Source organism: Trypanosoma brucei, assembly GCF_000002445.2.
Source record: "Trypanosoma brucei brucei TREU927 chromosome 11 chr11_scaffold01 genomic scaffold, whole genome shotgun sequence".
Taxonomy (NCBI): domain Eukaryota; phylum Euglenozoa; class Kinetoplastea; order Trypanosomatida; family Trypanosomatidae; genus Trypanosoma; species Trypanosoma brucei.
The window spans coordinates 2030854-2049817 of record NT_165288.1 but is presented as its reverse complement, the minus strand read 5'-3'; the positions used below and the strand labels follow the sequence as shown (position 1 = coordinate 2049817).

The 18964-nt window shown below is 47.6% G+C and overlaps 8 protein-coding genes across 8 annotated transcripts, besides 2 other annotated features; all 8 read right to left on the bottom strand.

Moving 5' to 3' along the window:
• Nucleotides 1-79: 79 nt before the first annotated feature.
• On the bottom strand, nucleotides 80-997 carry Tb11.02.5260 (hypothetical protein, conserved; the record flags this gene model as incomplete). Its single annotated transcript, XM_823721.1, has 1 exon — nucleotides 80-997. The coding sequence occupies one exon, from the start codon at nucleotides 995-997 to the stop codon at nucleotides 80-82; it is 918 nt and encodes a 305-aa protein (XP_828814.1).
• Nucleotides 998-2110: 1113 nt separating this feature from the next.
• Tb11.02.5250 (histone H2B variant, putative) lies at nucleotides 2111-2542 on the bottom strand (the record flags this gene model as incomplete). Its single annotated transcript, XM_823720.1, has 1 exon — nucleotides 2111-2542. One exon carries the CDS (start codon nucleotides 2540-2542, stop codon nucleotides 2111-2113), a length of 432 nt encoding a protein of 143 aa, XP_828813.1.
• Nucleotides 2543-2827: 285 nt separating this feature from the next.
• Nucleotides 2828-2854: a microsatellite.
• A 505-nt stretch (nucleotides 2855-3359) lies between these two features.
• On the bottom strand, nucleotides 3360-5039 carry Tb11.02.5240 (hypothetical protein, conserved; the record flags this gene model as incomplete). Its single annotated transcript, XM_823719.1, has 1 exon — nucleotides 3360-5039. One exon carries the CDS (start codon nucleotides 5037-5039, stop codon nucleotides 3360-3362), a length of 1680 nt encoding a protein of 559 aa, XP_828812.1.
• Nucleotides 5040-5807: 768 nt separating this feature from the next.
• Nucleotides 5808-6440, bottom strand: Tb11.02.5230 (hypothetical protein, conserved; the record flags this gene model as incomplete). The annotated part of the gene is made up of 1 exon (XM_823718.1): nucleotides 5808-6440. One exon carries the CDS (start codon nucleotides 6438-6440, stop codon nucleotides 5808-5810), a length of 633 nt encoding a protein of 210 aa, XP_828811.1.
• Nucleotides 6441-6912: 472 nt separating this feature from the next.
• Nucleotides 6913-6949: a microsatellite.
• Nucleotides 6950-7340: 391 nt separating this feature from the next.
• Tb11.02.5220 (phosphatase) lies at nucleotides 7341-8585 on the bottom strand (the record flags this gene model as incomplete). Its single annotated transcript, XM_823717.1, has 1 exon — nucleotides 7341-8585. One exon carries the CDS (start codon nucleotides 8583-8585, stop codon nucleotides 7341-7343), a length of 1245 nt encoding a protein of 414 aa, XP_828810.1.
• Nucleotides 8586-8999: 414 nt separating this feature from the next.
• Tb11.02.5210 (uncharacterized protein) lies at nucleotides 9000-9884 on the bottom strand (the record flags this gene model as incomplete). The annotated part of the gene is made up of 1 exon (XM_823716.1): nucleotides 9000-9884. One exon carries the CDS (start codon nucleotides 9882-9884, stop codon nucleotides 9000-9002), a length of 885 nt encoding a protein of 294 aa, XP_828809.1.
• An 826-nt stretch (nucleotides 9885-10710) lies between these two features.
• Nucleotides 10711-12249, bottom strand: Tb11.02.5200 (hypothetical protein, conserved; the record flags this gene model as incomplete). The annotated part of the gene is made up of 1 exon (XM_823715.1): nucleotides 10711-12249. The coding sequence occupies one exon, from the start codon at nucleotides 12247-12249 to the stop codon at nucleotides 10711-10713; it is 1539 nt and encodes a 512-aa protein (XP_828808.1).
• Nucleotides 12250-13860: 1611 nt separating this feature from the next.
• On the bottom strand, nucleotides 13861-18264 carry Tb11.02.5190 (pantothenate kinase subunit, putative; the record flags this gene model as incomplete). Its single annotated transcript, XM_823714.1, has 1 exon — nucleotides 13861-18264. The coding sequence occupies one exon, from the start codon at nucleotides 18262-18264 to the stop codon at nucleotides 13861-13863; it is 4404 nt and encodes a 1467-aa protein (XP_828807.1).
• Between the last annotated feature and the right edge of the window lie 700 nt (nucleotides 18265-18964).

Below are 18964 nucleotides of genomic sequence, written 5' to 3'. Positions count from 1 at the left end.
TGACAAACAGGTCCGGAGGTCGAAAAGAACAACAAGAAGAACAGCGGTGCCCACCTGAGCAGAAAATGGCAAATATATGCTATACCATGTGAACATCGGATGCGCCCGCTGGCTCAATCAACAGAGAGGGTGGTGGATAAATGACATTCACCACATTACTCACCATTCCCTTCAGGGTAAAGCTGGTATGCGTTCGTGGCGTCCTCTTCTGCGCTTCCCGACGGGTGGTAGACGTTGCAACCAAATAAAGATAATAACCTGCTAAACCTCCAACAAGCATGGTAATCAAGACAAGAATGATGAACATTACTATAATTGCAGCAGCTTTCACATCTTCACCCTTGTAAGCGGCAGACGATGGAGCTGCCCCACGATCACTGACATTCCTAACGGTCGAAGAGTTGGTCGATGGCATCACCACCATAGGGCCCAACCTAAGCAGCCCACGGATGAGCCAAAGTAACCCAAGGATGCACGCGCCACTAATAGATATTAGATATAATACAAACCAACGCATAGTCCTCTGCCCGACGCAACCACCCAACACCCCGCAGTGGTGATCATGCTCTCGTACACAAACGTTACACTCGTAACAATGTGATGTCCGCGGGGGGCGACGGAGATTACACACGCGGCAATAGACTAATTCCATCCGGTCCCGCAGTGGGTCGACTTCACTCAACCGAAGGCGTGGATATACGCCCGGATCGGAGGAGCTAAGGATAAAGGCGGAGGTGTAGGCGATGGAAAGTAAAAAGAAAAGAAAAACTAACTCAGCGACTCCCAAATCATTCCACAGTGTGAAGACGACACCGAAAACCAGGGCCGACGTGATAGATACGGGAATTAGCTGATTGAAGGCGTCGGGACTCCAAATGAAAGTTCTCCTACAGCAACGACTGCGACTCAGATTTCCCAGCGCTACAGGGGACGAATTGCATCTGCTGTCATGGGATATAATAAAACCCTCCGCTGAATCTGAAGGTAGACTAGACATCTGCTAAAAATAAAGGGAACCGTGAGAACGCAAAATTCAGAAGTTGCGAAGGGAACAAAGTAAATGTAACACACCAAAGGAAGGGGAAGCGGAGAGGGAGTGCATTCGGAGACACGACACCTCGGTGCACGTGATGGAGCACCCAATAACGCGCAGGTCAAAGTAATGACTAATCGCACATCTAGCGCGTAATTTCCTCTAAAGTATGTTTCGGATTTGCGGGAAAATGTGGAAGGCAAACACAGAACGAAAAAGCGGCCGCAGCGAGGAGGACAAACAAAACAATGAAAAAAAAAAGCTGTGCTCGTGGAACTAACAGCGTATCTATGCAGGGCGCGCCGCTTTCTCTTTTCTCAGCACTCGCATACACGTTACGCTTTCTTCCACCAACATCCTAGTAGCTACTGTTCGTTCTGGTGCGTGTGTGTGTATGTGTGTTTGTCTATTTAAATATATATTTTTGTTTCGGTTCTGTTTACTTCTCCAAACCATGTAATACAAACACATGTAGATATATAAGTTTGTGTGGATCACCTCCTTCACACTGTCGGCCCTGCTGGTGTATCGCATTTTGACTCCAACATGCTTTTCCTTGCACAACGTACAAATGCACACACACAAACACAAACACACATATCTAAATATATAATTTTTTCTTCCAACAAATGTATAGGCGTATACGTGTGCAGCTGCATTAAGTACGCCGGTATTTCCCTCCTCTTCCACCCCTTTAGACAACCGCTCGAAATCTTTTTCTTCCCATTTCTGCCAGTTCCTCCTCTCCTTCCGCGCCCTTCTCAAACATTGCACGGTCTATGTTTCTAATGTTACGGCTAATCCCCTCCCTTTTCAGTGCATTTTTTTTTCTTTTCGCAGGTGTGGAGAGGCAGGGTTGGGAAATGCAAATAACAAAACAACAAAAGGAATGTAAGACCTCCTGGCACGAAGTGGGAAACAAAAATGATGATCTCGAGCAACCAAACGGGCGACAACGACAACAACAAAAGCGGTGAGTAATCAACAGAAAATTAAAAAAAACTCACAAATACAGGAAGGGAGGAAACAAGAAGGAAAGGAAAATGATCTATTTCCTTTGTATCTTGAATATATGCTCTACAGTACCTTGGAGTACGCCTCCTCGCGTGACGCGTTGTATTTGGCGACTGCCTTTGTGCCCTCACTCATGGCGTGCTTTGCCAGTTCTGGTGGAAGAAGCAACCTCGCGGATGTTTGAATTTCACGAGCAGTAAGAGTCTTTACGTTGTTAATACACGCCACATGAACCGCCTCAGCCTGAATTTTCCCGTACATGTCTTCAATGAAGGATGATAGGACGCGGACGGCAGCCTTGGAGAGCGTGCCGCGCTTGTAAACTTGACGGAGAGTTCGGTGGATGTATAAATCCCAACGTTGTTGTTTCTTTCCGCGACGAGCGCCACTCTTCTTCCTGCTGCTTGATGACTTTGTTGTCTGACCGGGTGGGCGTTTGCCCTTTCCCTTTCCACCGAGTGGGAGCGGACGCTTTCCTCCTTTAGTTGGCGGCATACCCTTTTTGTGTTCAACTTCTCGGTTACTCCCTTCTGTTCGTAAGTAATACCCCTTATCTTCCATTAAATTATGAAGTTACAGGTGAGAAGATAGTTTGAATTGATGGCGAAGTGAAAAAAGAATAATGGATATATGTACCTCAAATGCAAGTAAGCACATGCGTCTGTAGCTGAACGAGTCCACACCAAGATAGTTCAGCTCCGCGACGGTGGTGGGACTGGGTAGGAAAAGGAAACAAACAAGTCCGGGAAGTATGCAGCGGTTTTTTCCGGCCCCTTTTCCCCCTTCCCCCCTCCCTCCCTCTCTCCCCAGTAAATACAAAACAGGTAGAGTGCGCGCGCCGGTATCATGATGATTAAAAATTAAAGGTTTATCGGATTAGTTCATCTCTTCTGATATATATGTATATATCATCATTCGTTTCTTCCTCAGGCGCATTTGTTATTTAATTGACCCCCCTTTTCCACTAACTAATAGCGTTACAATCCGTTGGATCCGTGCGCGAATACACAATTGTGGGTTGGTGTGTGGAATTATGCCGATACGTGAAATAAACATGGATGAACGATACCAACGATAAAAATAATGCCAAAAGGGGGTAAAAGCGAGCCTCCAAAAGGGAAGCACCACTACCGATGGAAGAAAACGAGAACACAGGACGGGGGAGGATGAAACAAGGAAAAAAAATAATAAAACAAAACAAAAGCATAGCATACCACTAATACACGACCATTCTTTCATGTGTTTTACAACACAGATGACTAAAACGGTCATCAAAAGGAGTGAGCTGTCTCTCAGCTACAAAATACCCGAATCAAAACCGTGAACCCCTGCGCCTCTTTGAAACGGAGTTAAGTCCGCACAACCCGCAGCCGGTTTTTTCCCGTACATGTTTGTCACTAAGAACCTTTTGATTATCTGGTGGAGTCTCCTCCGTTTTCCCCGAAACTCCCTTTCGCATCAGTATACTACCCAACTTCCTGCTCATGCTCAACACGGCTTCACGCAGATACACATAGTCGCTACGCTCATTATAAACAAAAGCACTGATTCGAACATACAGCCGTCCCTCCACCTTCTTCACGGGCACTTCCACTCGGTACACATCGTGTAGAACGTCCTGGAGGTATCTTGGTGTTACATTGGGAGTTTGCAACACTTTCGGTAGTTCAACCAGGCTCATAAATGGTGAATGACGGCTAACAAGTTTCGTGTCAAAACTTTCCGAGAGCATCACTGCTGCCTGCTGAAGCAAGTCTATGCAATACTCCCTCACGCGCTTGTGTCCCTGAGCATACCAAAAGTCGATAACAGCTGGTATGCAAAGATAACTACTATGGTCACGGGTGCCGTCCCATATGAATTCCGACAAGAGCCCGTCACCAGACCCGTGTGACAGCACAACAGGATGGACGGAATCAACTAGCGTGCTGTGCACCCACATGAAACCAGCAGATTTAGGGAGAGAACACCATTTGTGCAGATTACCAACGAAAACGCTCGGTTGACACTCCTCTGGAAGTGCTTTAAAATCCAAGTCCACCTGGAGTGGAGCATGAGCCCCGTCAACAATAACCTTCCTCACGCCACAGCGCTTCAGAGACGGAATGAGGTGCGTGAACACCGGAAAGAGGAGGGCCGTAGTTGACGTGATGTGATCAACCACAACCGTTGTACAACCTCCTGGCAGGTTAGAGCACATTTCACGAGTCAGAGCTTCGTCATCACCCATAATATCCGGGTTATTCCAATACTTCAGTAAGGGAACCTCATGGAGAGAAGCACCGACTTTCTTGCATCGGAAGTACATCATCTTGTACACGGAAAGATACTCTGTGTCAAAGTATGCAACAACGTCATCCTTCTCAATTAACTCCATGGCGGAATTCAACATAAATGTTGCGTTTGTCGCAATGACTATTTGTTTGGGGTCCGCATTAACAAACTCTGCAAGCCTCCGGACACTGTACAACGCAAGTGGAAGCAGAATTCGGTCCATGTATTGTACTACTTGATGTTCCATCATCATCTCAAATCTGTGTTTAACTTCTAATGCACCGCGCAGCGCTCCACCAAAGGCGCCGTGGTTGAGGAACACGAATTTAGGCGTTACCACAAAATGCTCTCGGCGGAACACACGCCCGAAGTCACATCTCGCAACTGGGCGCTGCATTATTTCTTCCTCTCTGGCCTCGTTATCGCCCATAGTCCGAATCTCCTGAAGCTCAGTGGAGGAAAGGATCCTGCGAGCAAAGGACGGAAGTGAGGGAGGACGATATTCTTTGTCATCCATGCCTATAACATCCTCTACATTTTCTGAATGAAAGGAGCCAAAGCCCTCGTACTGCGTGTTGGCATACTTTATGGATATTGCCTCTACGACTGCCAACTGCCTTGAAAGCTCCACTGGCATTTCACTCGCATCCCACAAATCGGGTTCGTCAACCGATAATGGGGATGCAGAGGAAACCATCGTCTCAGAGGAACTTTGCATCCACTACTACCGTCCACGCGTAGTTCTGCGTGTAAATATTAAAGCACTACAGATTGCGAAGACGTCGTTAAGAAAACTGACAATTGTATAGCGGTGAAAAAAAAAACTAATAACAAGGACTGATGTAGTCGCTATGATAATGTGTGTGACTGTTGTGGTGAAGGCGCAACCCTATCCGAGTTCACACTTGTCCGGCTACAAGACAAAAAAAATATGGGGAAAATGGCACCAAAAGCAAGAGGGAAAGGAAGAGGTGGCACACTCAAGTATGCATAGATGTCGACGTCCAGATGCGCCTTAGGTAGAGGATGGTCACGCCATCCACACTTGTAAAGTGTCACGCTGAGGAAGACAAAAGTATTAACGTGGACGTAAGACCACACGCTCTTGGAGTGTGTGGTTAAACTTATGCATCCATTCGAACGTAAATTTATCTCAAACGTAAAAAAAAAATAGATGAAGATGCCCACCCACCGCTTTGACAGCTCCCCACCAACTAATCACTTTTCTCAATACCACACGCCTCTCATGTGGTATCCTTTTACTTTCTGAATCCCTTCCACCCTCCTTCATCAGCACATTTTTTTTGTCTACCGGTGGCGCAACGGGAGGTGGCCTCACACCACTATTTTCCCCAGTACACAATGAATGAATTATACGCGTTTGGGGAATAGCGATAATGGTTCCCACCAAGCTCACTCCACCTCACCCTCAACATTGACATATACACCACATACACATCACGAGTTATATTCCGTTCATGTGCATTCACAATAACATCGTGCTCTGCACGTACGATACATAAGCGAGCCATGGAATGTGCAGACAAGCAGCGTAACGGCTTCTAAGAGACCTCCCGCGCATATAACTGTGCAGTACCTGAGGTAAGAAAACACACCAGGAAGCGAGGAGTGTTTGGGGCAAAATATCAATCGCAATGCGCCGCTCCACGGCCATGGCATCGTAGCGGCCACGCAGTCTTGCGATCACGCTGGTTTCGTGAGCAGATAAAAAGCTTGGATCGGTAAATCCGCCGCGAACCATCGTCGCACTATTGTGATAGAACAGCAACATGAGCGGTGTGGCAAACAACTGCTGAGCGGTGAGAATAGAAAAGGCAGCCAATGTATTGCCATGAGCCGAGCCTACCACACGGGCTAATATGCCACGAAAGTGAATCATCCCAGGCGCAACAATGGCACCAAACACGGCAGCAAACCCCAACCTTTGTTGATCCACCATTATTATCATTTGCTTTCCAGAGGGGTGATCGCTTTTCGGTTCACCAGCGGCGCGGCGACGCGCAGCATCGATATGGACATCTAAAAACTGAGCGAGAAAATCACCCGCTGTCCAAACAACGGAGGAGAAAATAACCTCGCGAACCAGCTGCGTTGACATTTCTTCTTGTTATTTATTAACCCCGCTGATGCGCAACACGGTGCCAAAAAGTTTTAGATGGAAGTGCAAAGAAGGGATAAAAGGTATGGCCGAAAGAATGTCAAACTGAAAGAGAAGAAGCAGAAGGGAATTACTACGTCAACGCTGTGTACTCATTTACCGCAGTGCTGCAAAGTAGCAGGTACCACCGTCTCCAACAAAAATGGGGAAAAAAAACCTTAATATGCTCTGAAAAAAGGAAATGGAAAAGTACTGATAAAAGGGGGGAAAACACTAAAAAAATAGAACAACGTTAAAGGCGAGCCTACCGCCATCCAACATAATGGTCGACTTAACCCCTCCTCCTTCGCCCGTGCGTAAGCGGGCCACAGAACAACGAAAATTATATAGAAGAACGTAGATAAATAAGAAAAAAAACGTGCGCAGGGGAAATCCTTCACTCTTAAGTGGAAGAGGTTTGTACACGAAGGGGTATATATATATATATATATATATATATATATATATATGAAGGGCAATGGGCCAACCGGACGCAGAATGGCTACGACACCCGCCAAGATATATGGATGGCAATGTTGTTTTACACCAAAAAAAAAATCAGTAAACAGTTGAAACTATGAGAACAAAAACGGAACAAAAAAACGCAGCCGTGGGTTCTATACCACAGCCACGGACATCTACATATATATATAGGCGTGTTTCCTACGCATGCACAAGGACATGCTGCGTAGATGAGAAAATGGGATAGCACGAATAACTCACCCCAACACAAACATACCGAACTTATTACCAATTCGGTGGCAAGGTCTCTACCAATTCATGCATTTCCCCCCCCAAGTATAATTGTTGGGTGGGAGAGATGGTAACAGATCGGTTCTACACACATGCAACCACCTCATGTTACATATGATGCTTTTGATTGTTTAGTTCCTGTTCATACTGTGCTAATATGTCCATAAACCCCGAGTTCGGTTGCGACGACGGGCGCACCCTCCTTATCATCTCTATAGCCTCATCGCGCTTGTAGTTATAACGACTCATCAAATAAGCTACCGCAATGGTGACAGAGCGGGATAACCCCGCAAAACAGTGCAGCAGGACCCCTTTTCCCTCCTCGCGCGCATCGTCAATGAAGTTAAATGCCATGTCAAAAATGGGTCGCAACTTTTCCCCCGGATGATCATCGATCGGAAGCACAAGATGTCTCATGCCGGACTCCACGTGAACTGTCATATTCCGGCCGGCACTCAATATGAAACCTATATCAAGATCACGATAGACGAGCGGAGTTTGCGCCGTACGCAGAGACCCAAGGTAAAGAAAGGACAAAACCTTGTCTGGATATATCTTATGTAGCTCCACGTCCAACCATGGGAGCACCTCGTCCCACTTCTCGTCGTACATTTGCTGAACAAAAACTGGTTTGTTGTCCACCTTAAGGAGAACGCGGTGGTTCTCTTTACTGGATTCCACAGCTGCAGCTTGAAGGAGCTGTTTCACAGAAACTGGTTCGTTTAGCATACGTAGATTCTGGCTCAGATAAACTGCCTCCAGAGAGGGACAATGCTTAAAGAGCTCAATAGGGAATCTACTGAGGTCGTTGAATTCGAGACCGATACGTTGAAGCGCTGGCAGAAGCTGACTGCCAATTTGTTCATCAACAGAAACCGGCAGCCTCGTTATGTTGTTGTGGTCCAACAGCAGTACCTCCAGTTTCATCAACTTGAACAGAGACTTCGGAACCGACTCCAAGCAGTTAGAACTCAAGTCAAGCTTGCAGAGGAATTGGAAATTTCCATTTGTAAAAAGACTCTCAGATATTTCCTTAATTTGGTTCCCCGATAGTAACAAGGTAACCAAGGACTCATATGGAATGTTGGCGGGAGTAGTAACAAAGCCCATCTGTGAAAGGTTGCAGTAACCGGTGCTTAGGCAAAGAACAAGTTCTTCTTCAAGCTCATCAGCAACTTCATTCAAATCCACCCCACCCAGTTTATGCTGTTGATGTAACTGAGGAAGTTCTGCCGATGCCAGAGACTCGGAAACTGATGAGGAAGTATCAGGTGACGAGGCGCAGAATTCTCCAATATCAGCAAAACCATTTTCTACGCTCAGAGCGACAGATGGAGACAACAACCGGCTCATTTGAACTATTGTCACAACGTACCTTAATGGCGTGTCACCTCCAACCCCGACACCTTTGTTTAGTTGGAAAAAGAATACAAATGCAGTGTATGTGATGTCCAAACCCCGCTACTGTAACTACCTAATATTCGTTCTTAAAGCACAGAAGCTTGCGCCGAAGGGAGCGACCGAGAGAAAAAGGGATAAAAAAAGAAAGATAACTCAGCGGGACTGTAAATATCGCAAGAAGAAGACATATGTGGAAGCACACAAATGCCCAACTGCCACCATCGCTCTGCTTTACACGTATTATCCCTTCTTACACATAACGAGCGTAAGGTCAGAAAACAAAACGGAAAGAGCACTGTTAACTTATCCTCGTTTTCGGTTCAGTAACGTCATCACCCCTACCGACTTCCGCCACGTGGTGACAAACTAATGCTCGCTGCCAGAAGCCGACCGCCTCTGAATTGCTTCGCCGCGCTGCACTTTATCAGCAGCGAAATTGCACCGCAATGCGATCCCCTCCATCATTTTCCCATCAAGCAGCTTAGTGGCAGACTCAGCTGCCTTTATGGAGCACATGGTCACATACATGTGACGCCGTTTCGCTCGGGGCATCGACTTAATGAAATCCACCGATTCCACAACTTCCTCTTCAATAACCACGTCCACATCAGCAATGCCATCCTCTTCAGGTGGTGTCCACCCTTTTCTCAAAGTGTCACTAATAAGACTGGTAACGTCTTGTTCGGTTAGCTTAGCGGGTACATTACCCAGGAAAACGGTTCTTCTTCGCCGTTCCTTACGATCCCGCCAGAAAGTCCCGTTTTTGTATTTAGGATCATGTCGTTGGTGTGCCTCCTCAGCAGAGGGCGCTGCATCCCTAGAAGTTCCATCAGTATTAGAAGTTACGGCTGCCAGTGACCGATTCAGCGCTCCCAGCTGTCGTTCAAACCGCCGCTTTGCCTCGAATCGCTTACGTTCCTTTCGGCTAGCGCCCTCAAGTACCTCACAGACATCCGTGTCTTTTTCCTTCACTGTTTCCCCACGCGGACGTTTATTGCACTGCACCTTCCGGTCACTGGCCACATGTTTTGTGGCGTCTGCCTTATGGGACTTCCCTAACTGCTCCATAGCCTGCAGCTTAAAGGCAGTAGTTTTGCCCTCAGTTTCATCTTTCCGACGTTTTGACTCGCGTCGAGCCTTTTTTCGAAGAACTGCCCTACTAGGCATCGGCACACACTGTTGTCCAAGTAGAAAATCAAAGTAAAGAAAGGTCAAAATATAACATACATGTATATTTACATATGTACACATGCAAAAGACATGAGTAACCACGAAACATCATCGGCACCGTAAAGTTTTGCCAAGGCAAATACAGCCTCAGTCGAAGAAAAACAGAGAACGGGGGGAATTTCTCACTTGAGACAGAAAGACACTCGCAAGGTGTGAAAAGGTTGTGGTGTGAGGGTAAAGTGGCGAATAAAGTCAAGGAATGAGCATATGATGAAGAGAGTAAGTAATGAAAAGGGATGGGGGGGAAAAAAAAGAAAAACGAGGGAGCAAATCATTGGAGAGGACAGGAGGTCAAGGTACCCTGACGTTGCTTCCACCGAACCGGCAACGTGAAACTAAAGTGCCACAAAAGGAGGGAGTTTGCTACGTTGTTAAAAAACAGTGAAACAAAGGCGGAACAGCAGACAAAATAAAAAGGGAAACAACAAAGTGAGGAAAATGTAAGAGCCGCTCCAGACCCCGTCCTCTCTGTGCCCCAACTCTTCCATTTCGCTCCGTTACATCTCCCTCTTCTAAACTCCTGGACTTAAAAGTTATACCGCTGTTTGAACAGTTTCCGCCCGCGCACACATTCTACGCTCCGACGCAAGGCGCGTGCTTACATTTAAAGGGAGCGGACGTGACTTATTGCTTGCGCGGCGGAGGATGAATAGCGATAAGCAAAGGCGCACGAAAAGAAAAAAATCCCCCATCACATTCATTTTCCACTTAATTCCCAAGGTGGGCCCTTCCACACACTTCGTCTCTCTCATGAACTTAATACGCCGATTTTTCCAAAACACGGCACTACCCCACAGGACAGGCACACGACAAAAAAGAAAAATAAAAGACCTCCGTTGCGAAGCGTCTAGGGCTCACGATGCAAATATACCAAAGTCCTCTCCTCTTCGGGAAGATGATTCAGGAGGCTCTCCCGCTTTTCATCCTTCATTTGTCCACGCTTTTTCGCTGAAGCACTGAGAATACCCCTACCGCACTTGTCCGCTATGAGCACCGCCATAGACGCCAAGAGGGCGACACCCGCTGATCCTATAAATACTAGTTCAGCCACTTCATAACCCTCAAGAGTTGGGTGTGGGCCGTCAGCAGATGCATTACTGTTTCCGTTGAGGAGCTCAGCGTCAAACGCCAGGTCAATTATGCTGCTACTGTTATGATCAGGAGTATAAGCATCAAGAATCTTCCCAACTACTAGAGGGAACACTGCTAATCCAATGTTCTGCAAGGATGTCATGGCACCATATGACACTCCCACCACGTTCTCTTCCACAGCCAACGGAATAGATGGCCACAAGCCGGAAACGAGAAAACTGTAAACAACACCCAACGACGCCATCAGCAGGTCACCACGAATGTTTGTCAAGAGTAGTACAAGATGAAAGACACCGATGAAAGTGGACGAGAGTATCAGCCACAGTGTGTTACGTCCCAAAGCGCCAACAATGGAACCAATCACAGGTGAGCCGATGGCGGCTGAGAGCTGATAGGCGGAAATATACAGGGCAGCTTGGGTCCCATCAATGTCGTATTTAACCTGGAAGTAGTTTCGCGCGATACTTATGAAGGGCATTATGGCGGTATAGGAAAAGGTGCACATAAAAGTGAGTGCCCAGAACGTAAAAGGCAACCGAAACACATCGGAAAGCTTCATCACGCTTTCCTCGTCATCACATGGCTCAGCACGTATGTATTTCGTCCGTACCGCGTACAAATCAACTACTACCAGAATTATGCAAGCAAGAAGTGACACCCCGCACATGGCAACGCCAGCAAGGGTTGCAACCTCCACTCCAAGAGACTCAGCAATTGTTGGGGTGAATATGAAGTTGAACGAAGAACCAACACGTGAGAAGCTTATTGTAACGCCAAACGCCAGTGCAACACCGCGAGTATTCTTGAACCAACGAGCCACGTACGATGATTGGGCCACACCCAAAGATTCACTTCCAATACCCAGTATAACACGGGAGCCCACCATCAATGGAAAGTAGGTAAATCGCAATCCCACCCAGAACAGCAAAGAACCACAGACAACTAACGATGTGAAAAGCAATGCAGCCGTACGGATTCCCAGATACTTGTCAATTAGCAAACCACCAAAGAAAGCAAGTACAGTGTTGGGCCATGAATATACGCTATATAACAATTGGTTCATTTCTTGAGTGTATTCCATATTGTGGTCTCGGAAATACTGTTCAATTGTATTCCCACTCCCAGTGCCCATAGAACCGGGAAAATCCACAACGTAATACGAGCCGAAGGTGAGAAGACATATGGCAACGAGCGCACGCCATCTCAGTTCGAGGATCTCATTCATTACCATCCTACACGTTCCGGGTTCATCGTTGGTGCCAACGAGCATATCTTCATCAGATTGTCTTTCCATTGCGAATAGATCCTCTCCTCTAGGGGGAACCGACACCACCACGATCCAGCAATTGTGTCACTTTTTGTATGTATGCCCCTCGCCCTGCCCCGTAAGGAATAAAAAAAAAGCAAACAAGTAGGAAAGTGAAAGAAAATACACACCTCCTTCTTGAACCGCCCTGCCTCACCTAGTAGACACTTACACAGTAAAAAAAAGGAATGTGGAAGAAGGGGGAAAGGGAAGGGTAAATAGAGATGGGTGAATAACAAAACAAAAAGATGCAAAAAGAACACAGTGATAATAATAGACCTGCAACAATGCGCAAGGGAAGGGTAGAAAAAAAAAAAAGAAAATTAACGTGCCCTCACCGCGCGCGCACCACAGAAACAAATAAGTTACCGAATAGATCAGGTTACATTTTCCACACCCGCCTCCCCACTTAAGGAAAAAAAAGCAGTGCGACCACGTGGTCGTACATGCTAATATATATATATAGTGTAAAATAAGTGGAAATCAGTCCATGAATATAACATTAAAAAGGATTGGAAAACATAAACGAACAAACAAATCAAAGAAGCAGATCGTGTGAAAATAGCCACGGCAAGATAACAAACAATGCTCACCATTGAATGATCACAAGGTGTCACATCACCGAAGCAGACACGAACGCGCACACACGTGTTGCGGCGCACGATCAGCTTCCTTCCACACGCAAAAAACACCACGTCTCCCAACGAAATACACTTTACAGATCATACTACCTTCGTTGCTCCGGTAAGTGACGTGATGGTAAACATCCCCAATGCAAATGAAGTTGTCCGGCACACACATACACATACCCATGTTGTTCGCGAGTAAAAAAGACAGAAATTATAATGAGAGGGATTCGTCGCTTTAGGAGAAACCAAAATTGTCGCACGGTCCACTTTGTCTTGCATTTATCTCTTCGCTGGCACAAACACCATTCACCATGCTTTCCCATTACTTGCGATTTTCTGAGGGCTACAGTACAGGCACTGTTATCCAACTTGTGTCAGAACAGAAATTAATGCCGCTGTTGCTTGACTCGTGCTGTCCATGTACTACCGGGAAGGGACTGAATAATGAATGGACAACATTAACCGCCCCACGAGAGAATAGAGAAAGGTGTAGCTTCATCTGCAGTGGAAAGAAAACCACAGCACGACACAGGTATTCTTTCCCCCTTTTCATTCCCTACCCCTGTGGTCAACGCTCTCAAGGGGCGAAAGACAAAAACTCTCTGGCTCCACTCCTTTAACTACTCTCTCCTCACCACTTGCGTTGTTGTATGTGTAAGCATGAGACAGGTACGTACGCACGCACTAAGGGAACAAGTAACAAAACGCTACGCGCAAATGGTATTAATGCGGAGCAGCCACCTGAAAAGGCAACATGTCTGAAAGGATCTACGAGAGGTGGTTCTAAAACGAAAAGTAGAAAAATAAATAAGATTGAGAAATGATCGCGTCTTCTTACCAGTTGTGGGGGTTTCGCCCATCTCCTTAAGCCCTGTCATCCAAAGACCACCCCTCACATTTCACACGTAAATCTCATCATTTACACGTCAAAGGAGGGGAGAAGAGATAGCGACAACGCTCAATACAGCAATCAGGACACATGTTCCTCTGTGTTTGTCGCCGCGCCCAGGGCTCCGAGGTGACTGTCATGCCCCAAGAAATGTGCATGGCACTCACCTTTTGACCAGTACGCCATAAAGGAACTGATATGGCTCCAAACAATGGGATTGTTGCGGACAAAGCCACCGGCAAAAAAGATGTTGTGTACATCCTGCACGCGGCTATGAAGGTAGGCAAGTTGAGTGACATTGCTCGATATCATGTTCAACAAGGACCTCACAATGTCGATCTCCGATGTCTTTCCATGTGACGCCAACGTTGGGGCGACCGCGTCGTGCAGCGTTGGGTTCGAATCAGGGGAAGACGAAACTGCACCGCTCAGGTCTTCGCTGGACGACGCGTACAACCTGTCCACATTACCCTGTGATTCATAAAAGCGTTCAGTGCCAAGCTTACCAAACGTGCTGGCAACCGTGTCTACTGAAAGCATGGGAGGGAGATCCTTCGCATTGTAGCCGTAAATATCACCAACAAGAAGATCCACATTTCTGTTGTCACCCGGCCCGTCGAGCCGCATCGTCTCAGTTATTTCCTCCCACGACGTAACGGCTGTCATGGTGCGCACAAGACCCCAAAATGTCGCTCCACCCATTGGACTTCCTCCGATACGCACGTGCGACCCATCGGGACCAAGACACTTGATTATGGAAATGCCTGAGCCAATATTCACAAGCAAGCACGGATAAGGGGAAAACGGCTCTCCAGGGGGGCTCTTCAAGCGGTGTGGATGGCGTTCACCAGTGGCCGGGTCCACAGTAAAGATGGTCTCCGGGGCCCTTCCTATAACAACACCGAGGCCATGTACAACTGCACTCATCTCCCTCATCACAGAAAAATTCAAATCCATCTTTTTGGCGAGAGCAGCGTACTTAAAGGCTCCACCACCTGTGACGCGCAGAGTATTGCGGTATTCCTTGGTGTAGTAACTTAACATTTGGCTTTCAACTATATACGACATAAAGTCAGGAATACACTTCGATGACATCTTGGCAAACTGCAGCGTACCAACCGTGGAGAACGGGTCATCATTGAGCAACCTCTTCATACCCTCTGCATTATCGAGGAGGTCAAGCATTCGTACATTAAACCCCTCAGCGAGTACCGCGGCCTCCTTCACCACATAGTGAGGTACTTTGAAATCACCGGGGGGTTGCACATAAACAAGTTTCGCGAATGTTCCCCCAACATCAATCGAGATTGGCGTATTAAGTGAAAACGGCTTCTGATCCCTCTCATAGGCTTGTCCCTCCTCGTCGCTTTCGATTATTTGACCTGGTGTTGGGAGGGCGGTCGGGGTTGCGTCGTTGTAAAACCCTTCGATAACAACCTTGAAGTACGATTTCAGTGAATTCCGACGGATTCCCCCATACGGGGTCAAAAAACTGTCATGCTTCTTAAACGCATGGGGGTGGATGTGCACATATGAAGGGACATTCGACTCGTGCAGTGCGTTCCTCTTTGCAATCACTTGGAAGTCTGCCGTGAGAAGATCGGATGCAAAGCTGGCGAACTTCGCCCAGTTCGATAGCAGATTATCTTCACCGGCGACCTCCCCTTCCCGGCTTTGCCTCCACTCGAAATCAACGGTATCACGATTGGGTGAAATGATGGCAATAATGGGGCGCGACGGCTCGGCATACAGAAAAACGTCGTTGACGTAGCGTGATTGGGAAAATACACGCTCCAAAGACGCCGCCAGCACGTACTCGGATCTTACAGGTAACAAAACGCCGTCGGGAGGTCCGATGAGTCGAAGCGTTCGAGTACCAGTCCACATCGCCGCTATGGGAAGGGTTCGCTCCTTTCTGCCCTCGCAACTGAGTACCAGGCTTCCGATTTTCGCCTCTTTTGAGGGTTCGTCGAACGGCTCAAGGTGCACGTGAATGTTGGGTGCTGGAACCCCATCCACACAAAAAACTCCCTCAGAGGGCAGAAAAAATACCTCCCGCAAGCACGGGGTGTAACAAACAACGATGTGCTCTGCTAGTGTGTCGGATAAGCTTTCTTCAGAAGAGCACACAACGATTTTTTCGACATTCCCACCAAAAAGGTGCTGTGTCCCGCGGAAGAAGATTGTTCGCAATATTAGTGAATCTCGGTTGTGGGTATTGATGAGAAAAAGCCGGAGATGGTAAATCTGCTCGAAGATCCATGAGAAGATGGGCCAATAACGCTCGTTCCTGCGTCGCAACTGGACAGCACTCGTTGAAAACAACGAGGGTGTTGCTACCACGATGGTGGGTTGTATCGTGGCAAACGCTCTCGCACATGCCGCCACCGGCGTCGTTGCCACAGCACTGCCGTGAGCAAAGAGCCCCAGTACAAACAAACGGTTGAACAGCATCGCGAAGGGAGTGTAATGTACGAGTAGGTGTTTATGCTGAGTATTTGGGAGCACGGCAGTGCCAACAAGCGTGCGAATAGCACGAAGGGCATCTGCGTGGGTCACCCGAACAACTTTGAGATTGCCATTGGAGGTCGAAGGATCAACCACCATAGTGTAAAGGGTGGTGTCATCGCACACGGGCCGCAACAAGACAGGTTGTGATCGCCCTTTACTGAAGACTTCGTTGTACGAAATAAGCGTTATGCAAACATCGCGTGCAACCATGCAGTCTGTACTATCGTGGGAAGAATGCATACACACCAGCGTCTCTAAAGATCGTGATCGGCAAGTCAATATCGCCCCAACGGCATTGCGGGCAGCAAAAACTACCTTAATATCATATTCATCAATGAGATTCCTAATTGTAGAGCCCTTTCCCACCAAAGCCAACGTTGCGATTCCGTATGTAGCGCAAGCCAGTTCAAGAACAGTTGAATCAACACTGGCATCACAGTCTACACCGATGACATCACCGGGGCCAACACCAAGAGCAGCGAGACCGGAGGCCAACTCTTGAGCCCGCGCATCGACAGACACAAATGTGAGCCACTCGGGCACACCGGCATCGTTCTTTTGTCCGAGGCACCTCTGCGCTGAGTGGAGAGACACGGCCCGCCTCCACATTTCACCAACACTGTTGGCATGTTTCAGACTCTCGTACTCTCGCGGCAGATCCGACACACAACCTTCCCCTCCATGTGCATTGCTGTTCCCCACCCGCGTGAATTTCCGTTCGCTCCTAAGCTCATGGATAGGAGAAAGGCAGTACCAAACAAGCACACCCACAAGCAGGGAGAACAAAAGCGCAACCCAGCTAAAACAGAACGCCGCCCACGACACGGTACATAGAACGATGATCTCCACTATGATACTGAATATGGGGTTTGAGTGTTCGTTAACCGTTTCTTCGGATTCTGGTGCATTTGACTCAGTGAGCGGCATCCATCTTTTGTGTCTTTGCTTCGACGTTTGGGGGATTGCAAGTACGGCGGAGACGCCAAAATGATCGGAGAGGTATGTATACGGCTGCTGGCTGTCTGAAACAAACTTGTGGATATCCGGATTCTTAACGGCAACGGTGTGCGAGACGAAGAAGTAGTCTTGCCTTTGGGGCGAAAAGGAATTGCGAACCAACTTTGATTGTGTCGGGAAGAACAACTCCGTTGGTCTTGTTGGCGGATGGCGGTGCTGGGCATCAAACACGGCCTCACGTACACCAGACCCGAGAGCCTGCAGTTCGCCCAAAAGATCCTCATACTTTTTTGTGGGTTGACCAACGTTGTGTAAATTGATACCGTTAACATCAAAGTCTCCAGCCAAAACAAAGGGAATTTGTGCCACATCTTCAGGGTTTGAGCACATGTTTCGAATGACGGAGGCAGCAAACTGGCGTGTTTCCTTTACGTGCTCTGAGGTTACGTCATCGCTATCCTCCTGTCGAAGATGTACATTAAAGAAAATTATTGACTCCTCCCCACCACTGGTCAAGGGCACCTTCACCTCGGCAAACAGGCAACCTCGTCGAACAGACTGCACCGCACGCTCGTGGCTGCGGAACGTGTACGACCCTCGCTGGCCTATTGGAAACCGCGATGCAATGATAAGTCCATTGTCTGAGAAAACATTATTGCGCAACATAGTAGTGTACGATGGCTGCTTCGATATGGCGTAGTGCTGAAAACCACGAAGCACCAGCTCGTCCACCAGCATCTTCTGAAAGCACATGCGGTTCTGCAGAAAGTAAGGCAACACACTGGCTGCATAGACCTCCTGCAGCATTATCACATCATATTGGTCGACAGTCTCAAGAAACGAGCTGATGCGTTCCCGTTGAAAGCCGCCACAACCCCTGGGGAGGATGTTAAAGTTATAACTCAACACGCGAAGTTGCGCATTTGTGGCTGTGGCGACCGCAATTCCTCGCAGTTCAGCAACACCCCGCTTCGCGCCTCCTCGGGGTTTGGGCCCCCCTTGACTGGAGGAGATCATTGTCTTTGCACTGTGATCAGTGAAAGCCGCCGCGACTCAGAAAAGAACAACCTTTCTACGGCAACGCAAAATAACGACGGAAAAATGAAAAAAGTACGGGCACCAGGTAAGGAGCATGCACAAGTACGGCGCAGCAGTGGAGAAAGAGAAGGACGTAGGGAGCAGCGACGTGAAAAAATTGGACCTGGGTAGTGTAACACAGCCACCGTACAGTTGAGAAGGTGTGGTACAAAACTACCCTTAACTGCACTCATAAATCGCATCGGGGATGGCACCTTCACTCCCCTTCCCTCTTCCCCTCCCCCACGCGCACACAACCACTTAGAGTTAACAGATGTGTTGGTCACTCATCAAACTGCAACAATCAGAAGGGATCAGAACGATATGAAACCTAAACAAACAGCTTATTGCGGTACCTGTAACTACCAATTCTGCCGCCAAAATACGCGAATTGCCGATTAAATCGGGAGGGCAATAAGAATAAAGGCATTTGTCTTCTCCATTTAAATTGTACTGCTAGAGTTAATCCATCAGCGTCAACACACGCTCCCTCCGCTAACTTCAGTAGGTCCATTATCTTTGTTCCCACAGATCACTGCAGTTGGTGCATATTTGTTTCGTTATATGGTATAGAGGGAAGCGGTACCTCAAATCTTTTCATCGCAAAGGTAGGCGGTGGGGCACCCGAAGAATAAGTATG